The sequence below is a fragment of the Xyrauchen texanus genome, chromosome 35 (genome assembly GCF_025860055.1).
Source record: "Xyrauchen texanus isolate HMW12.3.18 chromosome 35, RBS_HiC_50CHRs, whole genome shotgun sequence".
Lineage (NCBI taxonomy): Eukaryota > Metazoa > Chordata > Actinopteri > Cypriniformes > Catostomidae > Xyrauchen > Xyrauchen texanus.
In genome coordinates, this window is record NC_068310.1 from 1,774,415 (window position 1) to 1,794,006 (window position 19,592).

The 19,592-nt window shown below is 40.2% G+C and overlaps 1 protein-coding gene across 1 annotated transcript in view; it reads right to left on the reverse strand.

Moving 5' to 3' along the window:
- Window positions 1–19,592, reverse strand: part of LOC127628708 (nuclear pore membrane glycoprotein 210-like) — a 112,026-nt gene that overhangs the window by 60,944 nt on the left and 31,490 nt on the right. The window contains exons 5-24 of the mRNA XM_052105519.1: window positions 19,229–19,379; window positions 18,010–18,142; window positions 17,763–17,921; window positions 17,455–17,523; window positions 14,401–14,507; window positions 14,010–14,150; window positions 13,761–13,898; window positions 12,613–12,768; window positions 12,172–12,361; window positions 11,571–11,716; window positions 11,254–11,472; window positions 10,641–10,814; window positions 8,937–9,129; window positions 8,738–8,844; window positions 6,101–6,205; window positions 5,912–6,013; window positions 5,246–5,374; window positions 4,832–4,959; window positions 4,612–4,747; window positions 4,341–4,403 (exon numbers count right to left, since the gene is read on the reverse strand). Of these exons, the coding sequence (XP_051961479.1) occupies window positions 4,341–4,403; window positions 4,612–4,747; window positions 4,832–4,959; window positions 5,246–5,374; window positions 5,912–6,013; window positions 6,101–6,205; window positions 8,738–8,844; window positions 8,937–9,129; window positions 10,641–10,814; window positions 11,254–11,472; window positions 11,571–11,716; window positions 12,172–12,361; window positions 12,613–12,768; window positions 13,761–13,898; window positions 14,010–14,150; window positions 14,401–14,507; window positions 17,455–17,523; window positions 17,763–17,921; window positions 18,010–18,142; window positions 19,229–19,379 (2,746 nt within the window). The remainder of the gene's footprint in view (window positions 1–4,340; window positions 4,404–4,611; window positions 4,748–4,831; window positions 4,960–5,245; window positions 5,375–5,911; window positions 6,014–6,100; window positions 6,206–8,737; window positions 8,845–8,936; window positions 9,130–10,640; window positions 10,815–11,253; window positions 11,473–11,570; window positions 11,717–12,171; window positions 12,362–12,612; window positions 12,769–13,760; window positions 13,899–14,009; window positions 14,151–14,400; window positions 14,508–17,454; window positions 17,524–17,762; window positions 17,922–18,009; window positions 18,143–19,228; window positions 19,380–19,592) is intronic.

Genomic DNA, 19,592 nt, shown 5'->3' on the forward strand with positions numbered 1-19,592 from the left:
GGAATCGATATTTGATCTGGGCGGAGTATGCCCAAAACTCCCTCCGGCAGGCGTCCACGAACCTAACCCCTTTCCAGTGTGTTCTGGGTTACCAGCCACCACTATTCCCCTGGTCTGGTGAGCCCTCCGAGGTACCCACGGTCAACACATGGTTCCAAGACAGTGAGAGAGTATGGAATCAGGCACACCATCATCTTCAGCAAGCTATTAATCGCCAGCAGCACTTTGCAGATACCCGTCGCCGTCAGGCTCCCAATTACCAACCCGGGCAACTAGTATGGCTTTCCACACGGGATATCCGTCTAAAACAACCCTGTCGTAAGCTGAGCCCTAAATACATTGGTCCATTCCCCGTCGAAAGACAAGTCAACCCAGTCACCTACCAACTTCGCCTGCCTGCTCAGTACCGCATCCACCCCACATTTCACGTCTCCCTCCTGAAACCCCATCACTCACCTGTACCTGCTTCCTCTGCAGATCCTGTCCCTGAGGATAACCCCCCAATACCGCCCATTGAAACCGAGCCCATCCACACGGTAAGGGAGATATTGGACTCCCGACGTCGAGGTGGCCGACTCGAATACCTGGTGGATTGGGAAGATTACGGACAGGAGGAGAGATGTTGGGTACCACGTAATGATATCCTCGACCCCAATCTACTCACCGAGTTTCATGCTCAGCATCCTGGGAGACCAGCACCACGACCTCGAGGTAGGCCCCCACGACGTCGGGGTCCAAGGTCGCTGGCTGGACTCTGGAGGGGGTACTGTGAGAGATCAACCAGGCTTGATTCCACCCTCCACTCAACGATCACTCTCCCCGGATTACTAATCTAACACACCTGTTCACTATTAACAACCTCATCAACACGTACTATAAATCACTCACCATAACCCCAGTTCAGCGTCAAGCCTCCAACAGGAACAGACTCTCACCGTGATCTTCTGAATCCCTGAAGCATCCCGATTGCTGAAAAGTAACGTTAACTTACCTGAATACCTCTAACTTCTGTGTCCTCATTCTGTTGTCTCCAGGACTCCTGTTTACATTTCCTATCGCCAGTGCCCCTGTATCCCTCCGATTCGCCAGTGAGTCTTCTGAACCCGTTTTCAAGTATCTGCTTCTAAAAAGAGAGGATTTGTATCACTGTACTGTCACTACTTGATTCCCACATTCCCGAAGTGGTTGTGCTTACCTGTTGCCTGTCCAGCACCGAGTGATCTTCACTGTATCTGCACCTGAACTGCCAAATTACTCACCTAACACTCTTGCCACCTAAAATAAAGCTGTGTTTGGATTCACTTACCTCTGCCTCCTTGTTTATATCCTGACAATTGCATACAATTACAACTCCAAAAGGAGATTTTCATTGTTATTGGTGCATGTTAAAACTAATGGAATAATAATTCTTATTTTTGGTTTATCTTGGAGTGTAACTTCTTTTGTTTAAAATGCTTGATGGGGTCATACTTTCTTAATTTATCTGGTAGTTTGTTTAAACTGGCGCCTGACCTGAACTTTAATATTATCAGGTAGACCACCACTACATCCTAATTGTAGCATTTGTTGTAATGAATTATGACAATACTATTTAAAAAATATCATTGCATACAGACAGGATGATTTTTATTTCTATATTACAGTAATGAAATATACATTTTGGAGAATCTGGAGTGAAAATGTGCTTAATTGATTTAATTGTGCTTAAATCAATGAAAATGATGTTGTGATCTTAATAGTCCCATTTTAATATATAAATATAATTTCTAATTTTCTTCATTTGACTTTGGGGTGAAATATAGCATCCGCATCAGACAGCATGCCCAGAATTTTCCAACCATTTATTATTTTTACATACTGCACACAAAATCTTTAAAAACTCTCTTGATCTAGTAAGAGCTAATCTGATTGGCTGGATTTAAGTAACTTCTGAGAGTAAGGGCACATAGGCTTTTTAATATCAGTCTGCCAGGAAATAGTAGATTTATATGGTCATTTAAATGTTACAAGTATTTTGGATTTCTACAAGCAGAGCTTTATATTCTGCTTTGTTTTCTTCTGTATGACTTTTGAAATAATCTTCACTAATTTTCTGTACCGTTCTATACTTTTAGTCTCTACACACTTCATACATTTTTATTACAAATGTTTATGGAGACTGCAGTGCCATTATTTCAATAATGTTTTCCCACTATTATTGTGGGTTTTATATTTCTCAGATATACCCCGCACCTAAACGGCACATAGGAACTATACGTACTGTGTTCGATCGCTTTAAGTCCCCAGCACACTTACAGTGATGTTCCTCTTCGTTCAGAGCTAAAAAGAAGTTCGAAACAACTGAGCAATGACTTATTGTTTCCGAACATTCAGACATCGGTCACATCGGTGTGGGAGGCATTTAGAGAAACATTTAAATATGAGGATGCACAAGACTACATGCAAAACATCAACTAATATGACATTAAAATGTGTTATCAATTACTTTATGCCTCATTCTATGAGTACAATTCACACTAGGTCAGTAAAAGCTGTTGTTTTCTCCACTCAACGATAATTTTAAGTAATAAATATGCACTCCATAATGTGCAATTCGTCTTTTATTACATTCTGAATTCACAGAGTTATTGAGCTAATTTGTTCTTTGATTTCATAGAAAGTATTCAGGTGCCTTTACATGTCAGTCAGAAGGTCTCTACAAGTGAACAGTTATTGGCCAGTATAAGCTGCAATACTCCACATACAGTTGAAGTCAGAAGTGTACATACACTTAGGATGAAGTCATAAAAACTAATTTCATATTGCAAACTATAGTTTTGGCAAGTCGTATATGATATCTACTTTGTGCATGACACAAGTAATTTTTCCAACAATTGTTTACAGACAGATTGTTTCACTTTTAATAGACTATATAACAATTCCAGTGGGTTACACGTTTACATACACTAAGTTAACAGTGCCTTTAAGCAGCTTGTAAAATGACAGAAAATGATGTCAAGTCTTTAGACAATTAGTCAGTTAGCTTTTGATAGGTGTACTGAATTGGAGGTGTACCTGTGGATGTACTTCAAACTCAGTGCCTCTTTGTTTGACATCATGGGAAAATCAAAAGTAATCAGCCAAGACCTCAGAAAAAAATATATTGTGGACCTCCACAAGTCTAGTTAATCCTTGGGAGAAATTTCCAAATTCCTGAAGGTACCACGTTCATCTGTACAAACAATAGTACGCAAGTATAAACACCATGGGACGATGCAGCCATCATACCGCTCAGGAAGGACAAGCGTTCCGTCTCCTAGAGACAAACATAGTTTGGTGCAAAAGGTGCAAATCAATCCCATAACAACAGCAAAGGACCTTGCGAAGATGCTGGAGGAAACAAGTAGACAAGTATCTATATTAACAGTAAAACTAGTCCTATATCGACATCTGTAAGGAAGAAGCCACTGCTCCAGAACCGCCAGAAAAAGCCAGACTACATTTTGCAAGTGCAAGATGGGGACAAATATATTACTTTTTGAAGAAATGTCCTCTGGTCTGATGAAACAAAAATTTAATTGTTTGGCCATAATGACAATTGTTATGTTTGGAGGAAAAAGGGTGAGGCTTGCAAGCCGAAGAACACCATCCCAACTGTGAAGCATGGGGGTGGCAGCATCATGTTGTGAGGGTGCTTTGCTGCGGGAGGGACTGGTGCACTTCACAAAACAGATGGCATCATGAGGAAGGAAAATGATGTGGATATATTGAAGCAACATCTCAAGACATCAGCCGGGAAGTTAAAACATACCTCCAAAGTTGTGGCAAAATGGCTTAAGGACAACAAAGTCAAGGTGTTGGAGTGGCTATCACAAAGCCTTGACCTCAATCTGCTAGAAAATTTGTGGGCAGAATTGAAAAAGCATTTGCGAGCAGGGAGGCCTACAAATCTGACTCAGTTACACCAGTTCTGTCTGGAGGAATGCATCAACATTCCAGCAACTTATTGTGAGAAGCATGTGAAAGGCTACCCAAAACATTTGACCCAAGCTAAACAATTTAAAGGCAATGCTACCAAATACTAACAGTGTATGTAAACTTCTGACCCACTGGGAATGTGATGAAAGAATAAAAGCTGAAATAAATCTTTGTCTCAATTATTCACTATTACTCACTACTACTATTTCATATTCTTAAAATAATGTAGTGATCTTAACTGATCAAAGACAGAGAATGTTTTCTATTATTAAAATGCCAGAAACTGAGTTTAAGTGTATTTGGCTAAGGTGTATGTAAAATTCTGATTTAAACTGTACAACTCGAAGTAAGACTCTTGTGAGATTTACCCTGGAATTTATTACCTGTATCATTGCCCCAATTATTAGAGTGACTTTCCTGGGCAGCAGTCTGAAGGAGGGAAATACCTACAAATCATAGAAGAAAGAAAAACTATTAATACTGCATTTGTATGCAAACCCATGATCATAACCACATTGATGGCATGAGGTTTCTGTAAATAATCCTAAATTTGAAATGATCCTAAATCTGAACTATGAATAAATAGCAGTCTGAAAGAAATAAAAGCTCTGTGTTACACAGAACAAGCGCCATGAATGCATGGAAGAGGCTTACTTCAATCTGTTGTGGTGCCGAGGAGATTTTATGTCCGTTTTTGTCTATGACCACAGCGGACACACTGGTCTGACCAATCACTAGCCCTTTCACCAGGAATGTGGCCGTATCGTCCTCTGATGCATCTGTCACAGCTCTGAAAAAAACAGACAACTTCATGAGCTCTCACAGACAGCAGAGGAATGAGTTGAGAAGATCTGATAGAAACACATTTACTCACTGCAGAAAGATGATGGATGAAGCTGCCCTGAGTTTGAGGTTCATCACAGAGAAATATTTGGACAGGAACGGCTTCTTGTTGCCGTCCAAAACTCGAACATATGCTTTCACTGACTTCCCGATCTCCACCTAAAACAATCGTGTCATTATCTGAATTTCATCTTTGATTTCCAAAATAATTTAATGAAAACATCAAGCACAGTCATTCTAAATTTCTCAATTCAGTGACTTGTCAAATTATTATTAAAAGAATAATACAGCAGCCTAAAATTAGGTTTTGTACAACATTGTATTTCTCAAAATTTAGCTCTTTCAACTTTAGCTGACAAATGGCTCTAGTTACCTTTTAGTAGTCCATTTCTGATTTACTTAATTTAACAGATCATATTTTAGTCTTTCATTGGGTGTCACTCACCTTGTCGACCACCCGCACATAAACCTCCAGAATATCAGAGATGTGGACTGTAGCCGTGGTGGGGGACAGAAATGTCAAGCAGAGGTCATGAACCATGACCTGTAAGACCCCCGCCTGTACTGGAACCACCTGAGGTACACGAAAACAACTTTACATCCCACTTTCTTTCAACAGAAGTGCACAGGGAAAACTGCAGAGTCTGCAGTCATTTGCAGAGATAATTTAACAGACTATAAAGCCCTCTAATGTCATTGAACAATAGAGTAAAAATAAGTGGCCATTTTGTGAGTTTATTTATAAATGAGTGCTGCTGTAAGACTTTATGCTATCAGCCTCATCTGGCATTTGTGCAGTAATTGATATGTGCTATCACGTATAAAAGAAAAATAAGGAAACATCGAATATTGTTTTATATGCATCTGAGTTATGCACATTATTAGGGAAATTGAATTAAAACAAAGATTATTTTGATAAATGTAGTTTTTGAATTTGAAATTTGAATGCATTTCTGAGGAGGCTCAGACTCTCTTGCTCAAGGCCACCACTGGTAAAAACACTGAATGTTTTCTTTTCATCAAATGGAGACAAAATTGCCAACATTGAAGTATAAATGAGAAATACAGGCAAAAAGATGTGGATCTTGAGGAATATGTGGTTGAATGTCACCTGAGCAGTTCCCCGAGACTCTTTGAACGAGACATCAGCGATTCCCCCGACACTTATGTTAACATAGAAATAACCTGAACCCTCTCTCAGAGTCAGATCAGCCTGAACAAATACAAACACATCACAGGTTAAGCAGAGTATATGCTGGGGGAGAGCGTTGTAACCAATGGAGTGAGTGTGAGGTATTACCGTCACATCAGGGTGGTTGTATATTGTGATGGTGTCAGGGGTCACTCGCACATCCTCCACTAGCAGCAGCTCCAGTGTGGAGGAGATGACAGTCATTGGCTCAAACTAACATACACAAACATACACAAATCAATCACTCCATTTCATATTGAAGCTCAATAAAAACTGAATATGTCTGAGTAAGATCATTTTCCAGGGGCGTAGCAACCATTTAAACTGGGGGGATGGGGGACATGTCACGCTTTCTTTTGGGAAAATTAAACCATATATTTTAAAAGATTCTGTTGCCAAATTGAAGCCTCTACCAGCCGGTGGCTTCAACAGTAAACTGAACCAACCAACGTGCATTTGTGCAAGAGGGAAACATTAATCTACCTTGGCCAGCGCAAACTCCTTTTCTTGGAGAACAACTTCAATGTCAGGTTTATTGTCACTTTTTCAATGAAAACACCAAATCAGCTTGTTTTTGGCTGAGGGTGTCACACATGCACTCCTTTGCGGAGATCTTGCTCTCTTTAATAGGAGGTATATGACACACTTGCCGATTCAGACAAACATACCAACTCACAGCAGCTCTCTCTCTCTGACACAGTCACGTGGAGCTAGCTGAAATAACAGGAGTACCGCTTGACCATAAACAATTTTAATAGAGTGATTTACGATGCGATTCATGGATTAACTTCACCTTTCTAATTGTGTGATTGTGTATTTTTCCTCTCAAGACATGCCGTAGAACACGCATATCCATATGCAGCTTTTCAGTGATCTAAATATGCACGAAGTAATTTTTCCCTCATTAAAAAAGTTTTACTTCTAAAGAAATCAATTGTAATTTTGAAATATATGTATGAAATCATGAGCAGTCACATGAGATGAGGACTCTAGTCAAATCAGAAACCTTATAAAAGGGGTCACCTCATAGGGGTTGCCATGTTAGAATCACATGACCAGCTGAATATTGTTCGCTTAATCTCTGTAACAGTCTTGACATTGGACACTTTCATGCTTGGATTAAATTAATCATGGCTGATTGTGAATAGTGAAGTTCTACAATGGTGTCTGTAACTGAAAACGAATGATTTTGAATGATGCTGCTACCACACCTCTAGGTATCACTGTAAGTCCAAGATCATACAAACAAAAAGTTACTGAGAGCACCTTTAAGAAATTACGTTCATTAAAAACAGACTGTTGGGTCTCCGCTTTCTGATTTCATTTTAGTGAAGGAAAAAAATGCTTGGTGTCAGAATCACCACAATCAACGTTTGTGATGATATGCAGCTGAATATGATGAAAACATTCAGATCAGCTTGACGTCAGATCTTCAGTTAATAAAGATTTTTTCCTGTCATGTTTTCTGTTGATGGAACTATAAACTCAGCAGGTAGCCCCAACGGTAAAGTGATTAACTACCTCCCATTGGCTCCATCTCTCACCTAATGGGTGACGATTATGTTAATGAAGTTCACACCTGAAAATTGCAGCATGCTGTGTCAGACCTCAAATGGGTCATTCAGACAATGCACAGCTACAGGCTTCGGTTTGCCATGAAATTCCCACAATTTGGTGGTGCAATTTTCCTTGCAGACAAATGAGAGCTCTGCTAATTTTTTGGAACAGGAAATTTCATCTCAGAGAAAGGCACATCATCATTGAATCACTGGAAAAGCACAGAGTTTTATGCACACGGGACGCCTCTAGGGATGGTTATGTTACAGAAAGTGGATGGGATGTGGCCGAATTAACTACGCTCAGCTCACATAAGCCATCTAGATCTCCTAACTGTATGGAAGGCCCTAACATATTTTTTGCCCCGCCTTCAGGGGCATCATGTGCCGGTGTGTTGTGACAATACCACTGCTGTAGCGCACATTAATCGCCAAGGATGGATGCACTCCTCAGCTTTCTAGCCCTCAAGCTTTTGGTATGGAGCAGCCAGCACCTCCTGTCATTACGTGCAACACACCCAGGGTTTCTAAACATGGGCGCAGATCTCCTGATGAGGTGGAACCCACTCTATGAAGAGTGGCGGCTCCTTCCTCAAATAGTGAGCATGCTGTCGAAGAGATTTAACTATGCTGCGAAGTTAATGATATTCAGCTCACATTTGGCACTTTGCAAGTGCCAAGTATACTTCTCATCTGAAACACCTGAGTGCAGCCTGGTTTTAAGCGAGTGTCGTGCATAATAAGACAATAGAAGATGCGAGCGAATGGGATTTGAGGGAGAGACGAGATATTCCAAATCTTTTCCAATACAATAATTCATGGGATATTGTTCAGTGTTTGGGTGACATGACTGCAAGATAACATTATCTGTTGTATTTTTCACATTGCGATGGCAGAATAAACAGAAAATGGCAAGAACACACAACACAGTGCTTTAACAATGGATGACTGTTACTTACATAGTTGTTTCTGGATAATGAAAAAGCATTTACACCTTCTTTGAATCTGGTCAGAATCTGTCCCTGACCACCTCCGAATGTGGTTTCAGTGATCCGATCACAATGCATCCTGGGTGCATTTACACCTGGCATTTAATGTGATCAAGTGCAATCCGAAAGTGATCCGATCACTGAAAACGCATGTTAACGCAAGATGTAAATGGGGCCATTGAGCCTTCAGAGCAACCTACCCCACTGGAAACCACTGCTGCCTGCAGGTGAGATGCCTGATAGCCCACAGCAGTAACAGTGATGACTGCAACGCCTGATTCATGATGCACAAAAACCATCTGACGACCTGCACAGAGTTCAAAGCATCACATCACATACATTTGCGCACAAACACACACACCTTGTTATTTACAGGCTGGAATATCCATTAAAAGATACCGTGCAGTTTCTTCTGTTTGCTGTCGTCCTCATGTAAGTGCAACTGCATGGGAATTGTCGGCTCAATACTCGCCAGCGACACTTTAGATGACTCCCAGATGATGCTCAGAGAGCTGAAGTTATCAAACCTCCTGCCCTGTTGATCAAACGCAGTCACGTCCAGCTCTGGGTTGTGATAGTTAGAAACCGGCACCTACAAACGAAAAATACAAACACTACCGAAACTCATATTTAGATATTATGGAACTCTCCTCATTGTCACCCCCCAAGCCAGCCTAGGCAAGATCCCTATTGGTGCCCCTGTCAGGTTGGGGGGTTTAAGGTGGTGCCCTGCTGATTGGTGGCCCCCCAGCTGGTGGGGCTGGGGATTGCCTAGTTCGCTTATTAGGGCTGCGCGATTTGGCGCAAATCGCGCAGCCATAACAAATAAATATATAAACAGTGAAACAAATATAAACAGTGAAACAAAGTCGTCATCATATCCAAATATTACCGTCCACCATGTAACTGTTTTTGTCCATTTTGTGGTAGAGTCTCAGCCCACTAATCATCATCATTAGTTTTTGAAACACAGCCAACTTGAATAGTAGGGATGCTCCAATCAGGATTTTAACATCTGATACCGATCTCCAATTTTCTTTTAATCTCATCAATCGATGCTGATCATTTAACTTTTTATCAGCAGCTCTGTCAACACTGGCTTTCAGCTCAATGTCTCTGTTAACTACATTTCCCTGTTGGTTAAACCATAGTTTATCAAATATGTTGGTTGATTGAAAAATTAACACAATTATATTTTTTTTAAATATAAATGTTACTCTTGTAACTCTATGTAAAGGCCTTAAAAACTAGTAGGTTTATACAAACTATTCTTTACTGTATATACGATAGTCCTAAAGAATGAGGCTTAATGTCAAACTGAATTTGAACTGATAACACATTTGTTTAATTCAATTTAAAGTGAAAATTCTGGTTAGTTTGTCACCATTTAATTTAATTGTTTTTATTCATTATTTTATTATATTTAATTTAGTAATGCACTATATTATAGTAGCTAAATATTTGATATAGATGTATTATATGTATGTTCCTTCCTTTTCATTTTGTTGGATGTTGGTAATATTACTTCCGCTTTTACTTGTTTCTGTGGGGAGTGTAATAAGGGTGACGCTCTCTCTCGTGAGGTAAACAAATGACAGGAGAATGAAGAGAAGTTTCTGGACTCTACATGTGTCACTGTTAATGCTGTTTGCTCAGCAATCATTTAATAAAGATGTTTGAATTATACCCCATCTTGTATTCTGCGTCTTTATTATGATACCTGTGCCTTGCAGAGACTGAGATGCTGCTACCGCAGATAATAAAAACCGCTTCACTCAGGACGCGCCAGTTTAGTGTAAATAAAGCATTTAGCGCACGTAAGCAAACGGAACTGAACTCAGAGCACTTCTGTTACTCTAAGCATGAGAGGGAGTTGTGGAGTGCAGAACCGCTCTGAAAACACTGTAACAATGCGCTAATTTAATATAGACTATAGAGCAAAATAACTTTGAAGGGAGCAGACTATTTATTTAATTAAATCGCAGCCCTTCCAGTTTAATAATCGCACAAGGTCATATTGCGGTTTCCATTTTATTTAGATTAATTGTGCAGCACTATTGCCTATGCCTAGAAACTGCCCTGTGTGTGAGTTAAAGTGCTCACCACTTGTTTGTTGTGCTGTAGCAGTGGGCAGGACACGTCCAGCTGTGGGTTTGTGTAGACGGGGGTCAACATAAAGCGTGATGGAGGTGCACACACAAACTTCACCACTGCTGGCTCCACTGCAGGGAACATGTTCGTCAAGGTGGGCTGGTTCCCAACAGTCACTGCTAACACCTGTCAATACACAAACATCTCACTGACAATCTCAAACATATCATTTTAACAGCAACATGTTATCATTTAGTCTGACAGTACTCTGAAATTATGAATAATGCTACTCAAAATCTAATTTAAACCTAATTAGGGCTGTCAATTTAACTTGATATATAAGTGCAGTTAATAAAATGTATCAATCAGGCACACTGACTGTATGTTAATTCCATAATAAGGAATTCAAGTTTGAAGCAACACTTTCACTTCCACAGTCAGCTCAGCCTCAGTTTACAGAGATCAGTAGGAGCTGTTCACACAGGATGCATTCCCGCTTTCAAAACAACCAGACAGAGCTAGATTAATGGAGTGAGACAACTGTAGTCTACATTTGTAGAGCCGACCTGCTGTATGCAGAAGAGAAGCATGTTCACTGGTGGTCTCAGACTTTGCTATCACATACCTGTTCTCCCAGAGCTCGACAGGTGGCTTGGAGCAGATGTGTGGAGTATGCTCGTGAGGCGGGTCCGTACAGTGACAGCGCAACGCTGTTGTGGTCTTCAGCCGTCAGGTTTCTGAAGAACTTGGAAGGTTCTAGGACCCATGGTCTGGGGCCACCTTCAAAGGTCATGTCTTTGGAGGAGCCCAACGTCACCACGGCAACAGACACTGGGTCAATCGACTGACAGAGGAAATAAATGACACCATGTAAAAATCACTGCTCACGTCTTCTCCAGCAGAACTTATGAATGTGATGATCACGCATCTAAAATAACTCACCTTTAGAGGAGGGTAGGCAGCAATGGTGATCTTTGCACTGAGGTGAACGTTGCTGTGGGTGTAGCTGACCTGCATGCTAGTGTAACCGGGTGTCAAGGCCTTAACCAGAAACCCGCTGCAGTGACCCTGACCTGGAGCCAGTCGACCTGAACAAGCAAACACAATACTACAATAATTTGATCAACAGACGGGGGTGTATTCGGAGAGCTGTTTTTATTCTATTTGGTGGCGCAGACATTACATACTTCAACTTAAAAAAAAAAAAAAGGACCCAAAAGTATAATAAAAGTAGTCCATGTGATCATGCAGCATATTCCAAGTTTTCTGGAGATATAAGTTTTGGAGAGAAACCACCCGAAATTGATAACATTCAGTGAACATCTTGACGTCTGTTGCATGTTCATGAGTGCTATAATAGAAGTTCATTCACAGTGGTAGGCATGTTTACACAAACTTTAGCTTTTTATAGCACTAAACAAGGCAAATTCTCGATGAACACAAGAGCCAATGAAAGAGAAAATCATACAGGTTCAGAAAGACTCGAGGGTGAGTGAATGTAGAGTTTCGGCTGAACTGTTCCTTCAATCTCAGCTCAACTCACCGTCTAGCAGCTGAAATACACCGTGACTCTCCATGTCGACCTGCATGTGAAAGTGTGAGCAGTCACTGATCGTCACCCTCTCTCCACTCAATTGACCGAAGATCCGCAGCGGCAGATCCAGATTCAAACCCACACGAGCCTCCACAGCGCAGGGACTGAACTCCATCCCCACCGGCTCGATCACATACACCTGCACCACAAAAAGTGAAATGAGAACAGCAGCATATTTACAAGTCATCTGTTATCTTTCCATTGTCAACAAAAACTTTGCATTTCTGTTGATGTTTCTACAACACTTGACATCAAATAAGCAAAAGTGTACAACTTCTGCCATTAATGAAACTGAACCACTAAATGTACAGACTTAACACTTCAAACTTTGTTTTGTAGATAAATCTCGATTAAAAAACTGAGCTTCTTAAATTATGAGTGTAGGATCACCTTCATGTCTCCGTAGTGCAGTGAGTTTCTCATGTCATGAGCGAAGATCGCACTGACACCAACGTAACTGACAGTGGTCATCACTCCTTTCACTGTAACCGTGGCGACGGCCGAGTTAGTGGACGACCAACTGAAGTTTCCACTACCACCAGCTGCCTGAAACAGAGGCAACATCAAATGAAAGGAGGCATTTTCCAATAAACACAAGACTAAATGAGAAGAAACACTCCAAAAAGCTCCATAAAAGTATCATAAAAGTAGAGCATCTTACAAATGTGCTACAATTCAAGTCAATTCTACAATTATGTAGTAATACGATAGCTTTGTGTGGTGAGCAGACTGAAATTTAAGTCTTTATTCGTGTTTTGTCGACTTCAGGCAATTTTAGCGGAGTGAACTTCAAGAAGTAACATTTCATTAAAAATGTTTTCTTTCTCACTTGTTTATTTTTATTTTTTTGTCTTCTAACAATGTCCAACAGTGTATGTACATGCAAAAACATTTAAAAAGTACCAAAAATACAAAATGAAGGCCTGCTAAAAAAAGTGTCCAGTTCAGTTTTAATGAGACATACAAAACCAAACAAAAATGTAAATCTGTTTGCTTTGATAATTAACCCCTGGAAACTCCTTCACCGGAGCTCTCAAAACAAATATGGCACCTTCAGCCGTGACATAACATTTTGGACATCAATGACATCAAACGTTATTGGTTCATGATCAAACGGCTCTGCCACTCATTCCACAATATTTGGTGTGGCAGGGCGGAGGGTGGGGCCGGGTCGTGATCCTACACACCCGGTCTCGTATTAGGCTAATTATGCATCCATGAGGTTTAAAGGCTGACTGCAGAGGGCCGTGCGGGAGAGAGAGATCGTTAGCGGACATGTCCGTCATGTGTGTGTTTGTGTTGTCTTTTAAGTTTATCATTAAACCTATTATTTATATTGAAAAGCCGGTTCTCGCCTCCTCCTTTCCATTGAATACCTTTACATTTGGTTTGTGATATTCTTCCAAATTTCATCTTTTCGTGTTCCACAGAGAACAGAATGACATGACAGAGAGTAAATAATGCAAGAACTCACATTTTTGGGTGAGCTATTCCATAATAATAATTTAAAAAAATTATTTTGTGTTCAACCACATTACCTTGATTGTATACTGGTATGCTCCCTTTTTAGGTTGCCATGGAAATGTGAGGATGGCGGGTGTGAGGGTTATGGGGTTGTAGATCTCCACGTCTTGCTCATTACGCACAGGAACAGAGAGCGCATGGACACTTCCTGTCTGAAGACACAAGAACTGCAGTTACAATAACATACAACAACAGCAACAAACAACATGGAGCGCAGCATGAGAGAGATTCAGAAGAGAAAGAAACATTTCACAAAAACCTACTTGATCAACAACGGCTTTGAGTGTGGCATCAATGATGGTTTGACCATTTTTCAATGCTTTCACATGATGGTGAGATCCATTGAGACAAGATTGCAGAAGCTCAAAGTACTCCACTGGGAATGTTGTTTCTATACGGATATTCTGCCAAAACAAGACGACTCTTACTGAAAAAATACCACTCGGAGTGTAGCCGAAGTAATATAATGTGCAAGATGGTGTATAAGTGGCAGTTCTCAATTGTTTCCCTCATCAATGGTGTAGCTGTATTCTCCCAAAAAAGTGTGTAAATACTCAAACATCTGATGAACTTTCCAGACCCTCAGCTCACATACTGAAGAGTGGAAGAGTAAAAACCAAACGCACACACTTTATACTTCAACATCCAACTTACATCAGACAGATGAATCTTGTGACCTGATTTATCAAACACTTCAACGGAGATCTCATATGTTCTCCCCGTCTCAATAACCCAGCGGTCCTCAGGATGAATCTTAAATGCTAGTGAACAAAAGAGACAAGTGCTTTACACTACACTAAAATCAAAAGAGAGCAACAGTACCCGATAATTTTTTCAGCCGTCTTGGTTCCAGAACAATTTTTTCCACTCATATTTTTCCATAGGGAACTCAGAAAACCCTTCATTAAAGAGTTGTTTCTCTTCAGAGAGTTGTTTCTTCATTAAAGAGTTATTGCATGATAGTTTACATTCGTTGCTAAAAAAAAAAAACAGGCACCCCTTGTTTGCTGCACATCTCTGATTGGCTCATCGTTTCCTCGAGTATCATGGGTAGTGTAGTTATTAGCCAAAATTGTGTTATTAAACACCGTTTTTTAAAACTGAAGTTGAAATAACGCAGACTGATGGCTTTAACAGAAATATACACTGATTACATTTACATGGACACCAGAAAGCCATTTATTGGGAGAAAGCTGCTTAAGGCTCAAAATCTATGAGTGGGTTTATATGAGATGTGTTCACGGCTGTCTCTTTACTCCCGTATACATGCGGCTCCATCAGCAAGCAGCTTGCTCCACAGCAACACAATTTCCCTGCAACGCTTGTGTAAATAACAAACATGGCATCCGAGGAAGACTTCACTTGATTTCATCTAATTTCAAGGAGTGATATTTTATCCAGATTTGTCCAGAATTTTGCTGTGTTTGTTTCCTTCACTTTCTTTCGTGACCTGCAGCGGAATTGCACTGCAATAGTGGGACTTCCCTCTTATGTAAAACTCTGTGACAGTCGAAATTTTTTTTACACTGGTGTGTTTAAATGGGTATAGTTTATAGTATACAGGTGAAACATGAAAAATTAGAATATCGTGCAAAAGTTCATTAATTTCAGTAATTCAACTTAAAAGGTGAAACTAATATATTATATAGACTCATTACAAGCAAAGTAAGATATTTCAAGCCTTTATTTGATATAATTTTGATGATTATGGCTTACAGCTTATGAAAACCCCAAATTCAGAATCTCAGAAAATTTGAATATTACATGAAATCAATAAAAAAAAGGATTTTAAATACAGAAATGTCGGCCCTCTGAAAAGTATAATCATGCATATGTACTCAGTACTTGGTTTGGGCCCCTTTTGCATTAATTACTGCCTCAATGCGGCGTGGCATGGATGCTATCAGCCTGTGGCACTGCTGAGGTGTTATGGAAGACCAAGATGCTTCAATAGCGGCCTTCAGCTCTTCTGCATTGTTTGGTCTCATGTCTCTCATCTTTCTCTTAGCAATGCCCCATAGATTCTCTATGGGGTTCAGGTCAGGCGAGTTTGCTGGCCAATCAAGCACAGTAATACCATGGTCATTGAACCAGGTTTTGGTACTTTTGGCAGTGTGGGCTGGTGCCAAGTCCTGCTGGAAAATGAAGTCAGCATCTCCATAAAGCTTGTCTGCTGAAGGAAGCATGAAGTGCTCTAAAATGTCCCGGTAGACGGCTGCGTTGACTCTGGACTTAATAAAGCACAGTGGACCAACACCAGCCGATGACATGGCTCCCCAAACCAACACAGACTGTGGAAACTTCACACTGGACTTCAAGCATCTTGGATTGTGTGCCTCTCCATTCTTCCTCCAGACTCTGGGACCTTGGTTTCCAAATGAGATGCAAAATTTGCTCTCATCAGAAAAGAGGACTTTGGACCACTGAGCAATAGACCAGTTCTTTTTTTCTTTAGCCCAGGTAAGACGCTTCTGATGTTGTTTGTTGTTCAGGAGCGGCTTGACAAGAGGAATACGACATTTGAAGCCTCAGTCCACTCCTTGTGAAGCTCCCCACACATTTGAATGGCCTTTTCCTGACAATCCTCTCCAGGCTACGGACATCCCTGCTGCTTGTGCACCTTTTTCTTCCACACTTTTCCCTTCCACTTAACTTTCTATTAATGTGCTTTGATACAGCACTTTGAGAACATCCAACTTCTTTTGCAATTACCTTTTGAGGCTTTCCCTCCTTGTGGAGGGTGTCAATGATGGTTTTCTGCACAACTGTCAGGTCAGCAGTCTTCCCCATGATTGTGAATTCAACTGAACCAGACTGAGAGACCATTTAAAGGCTCAGGAACCCTTTGCAGGTGTTTTGGATTAATTAGCTGATAAGAGTGTGACACTTTGAGCCTACAATACTGAACCTTTTCACAATATTCTAATTTTCTGAGATTCTGAATTTGGGGTTTTCATAAGCTGTAAGCCATAATCATCAAAATTATATCAAATAAAGGCTTGAAATATCTTACTTTGCTTGTAATGAGTCTATATAATATATTAGTTTCACCTTTTAAGTTGAATTACTGAAATTAATGAACTTTTGCACGATATTCTAATTTTCGAGTTTCACCTGTATGTGTTTATCCCACTGTACTCCCAGAAATGTTGAATTCTTTCCACAGTGTTGGATTGTTTTTGGGCTCCATCCTATGACATTTGTTATTCAGTCTGTTCACGCACATGAACTCTTCAAACACCCATCAGAATGGCGCTTGTGTTTACATGAGCACAATAAGCCGTGTTCTCCTGGAGAAACCACGGTTTGTTTATCCACTTTCTCTTAATCCCTTAAACGGCATAAGGAAATCAGCATTCTTGTTTACATGTTTCAGAATGCCACTTTCTGCTAAAACCCTGAATAAACTGTTTTGTAAACAGTGCATGTAAACATGTTCACTATTGATTTACAACCTAAGAGGTTTAAAGGTTTTTGTTACTGTTAAAAAACAATTCCCTCATGGAAAATAAATGGGATTATTACTTCTGGAACCAAATTATCGCACTCTTTTATATTCATAAAATGCAATCAATTAACATGAAAGATTTAGTTATCAAACAACATGTACTACATATGTAGATCCATGTCACACATCAAAACATACAAAAAACTATACTGGCCTAAGGCTGCCTATAGGTAAAGTAGTAAAATAATGATGACACTAACCCAAGTATCCGGGCTCGACCACATATATAGTGCTGTTGGGCAGTCGAGAAATTCCCTGCATCCCAAGACCTTGTTGATCAGAATTAAGGAATGAGGCATCATTTCTACAATATCAAAATGTGTAAGTTTACAACACTCAAACTCTAACCTGTGGGCCTAAATTCCACAAAAGTTTAATCTGGTTAAACACACCCAAAGCACAACTTGTGTTTTGTTTGAGAAACAGATTGTTCAGTGGGTTCACGGCATGTTGAAGTCAGTGAACTTAGAAAGTGCCAGTATTGTCTGATGTGTGGTATGAAGGATACTCTTGTGGTCCAGAAGGATGTGGGTGTGTCCGTATTGAACTGCAAACACAGTTGAGCTGCTCTGGTCTAAGTTTGCCACCGGAACATGTGGGTCTCCATCAGCAGAGGAAACACTGTTTTGCAGGTGAAGCTCATACTGATCACACGGCATGGACAGCTCTGAAAGAGAGGACGACAGTCAAAAAAAACCTAAAAAAACGTTTGCATGCTACACACACAAAAAAGGGCTCTTGTTTTAGACTTTTACCCGTGATCTTTCCTTGACAGATCTTCTGCACTTTGTATTTGATGGAGGTTCCAGCGAGCAGGTAAACATCATAGGCAGGACTCAAGAGGATGTTTTCAAGAATCAACAATCTGACCTCTGCAGCACCAACATCCTGAAAAACATTCAATCATTCCATAATTTCAGTACAACACATCCAACAGGACCTAAATGGTCTCATGACAACTCATAATAACTTGTACGAGATAGCAAAATACAATATATTACAACTTTTATTCCCATGGAGACCAACCAATCAACAGAGAGAAAGTAAAGATTTGTAAAAAAAAATGTCTCCCCTTTTGTCCCCAATTTCGCTCCAAGTCCTCATGGTGGTGTAGTGACTCGCCTCAATCCAGGAGGACGAAACTCAGTTGCCTCCGCACCTGAGACCGTCAATCCATGCATTTTATCACGTGGCTTGTTGATTGTGTTACCACAGCGACGTAGCACGTGTGGCGGCTTCACGCTATTCTTTGCGATATTTACGCACAAATCACCATGAGCCCCACCGAAAGCCAGAACCATATTATAGTGATCAAGAGGAGGTTAACCCATGTGACTCTACACTCCCTTGCAACCGGGCAAATTTGGATGCTTAGGAGACCTGGCTGGAGTCACTCAGCACGCCCTGGATTCAAACTCGCAACTCCAGATGTGTTAGTCAGCATCAATACTCGCTGAGATACCCAGGCACCCAACAGAATGTTACATTGATACAATACAGGCATCGAATTTTAGCGAGCCACCTTTCCATCTATTTATTTTAAGATAGGAAACGTCAGAGAACAAATTTGGTTGCTCATTCTATATTTATTTATGCAATACAAATGACTGATGTCAATAACCTGTTATTCGCTTCCCTCGTCTCATTTCAAACCACAATGTTATCTTTCTTCTGAGGTTTACAAAAGTTAATATCCTATAAAACCCATAGATACGTAGGTTTAGGTTAGGAGTTAAACTTCATTAAAGGTTGAAAATCTTAACATAATTCGCTGGTTTGTTTATTTTTCTTTATAGAAGTAAAAGTCGTCCTTTTTGTGCGAACCAACTTGTACCATATCGCCATCTTGCAATAAATATTAGGACTCATGAGAACAGGACAATGGAAATATGTTTGCCATCTATGCCAGCACTATTGCTAATAAACTGTAAGGCAGACAAAAAGATCTTTCATCGTGTAAGAACAGGTGATGACCTTATAGAGCGCTTCTTGTATTTTGGCTTTGAGTTTGGCGTGGCCGGTTTTGATTCCTGAAACCAAAATGATGTCTCCCTGATGTCCCACTCTCTCAACCTCAGTGATATAAGCTGGAGGTGTGTACGCAGACTCCGCAAACCTCAGAACCCTGCACAAAAACACATCAATGCTCCATACAAACTTGTCACAGTTCAAGAAATTTGCAATGCTTGCCCTGAAATTCACATTCATTTGTTAAAAAGAAAATATGTTCTTAAAATATTGCATTTTATGTAACAAATATTCAAACATGAGGAGACTGGACAAAACAAACAAAAAAGGCAAAAACTAAAATGTTTTGGTACATTTGGTTATATTTATG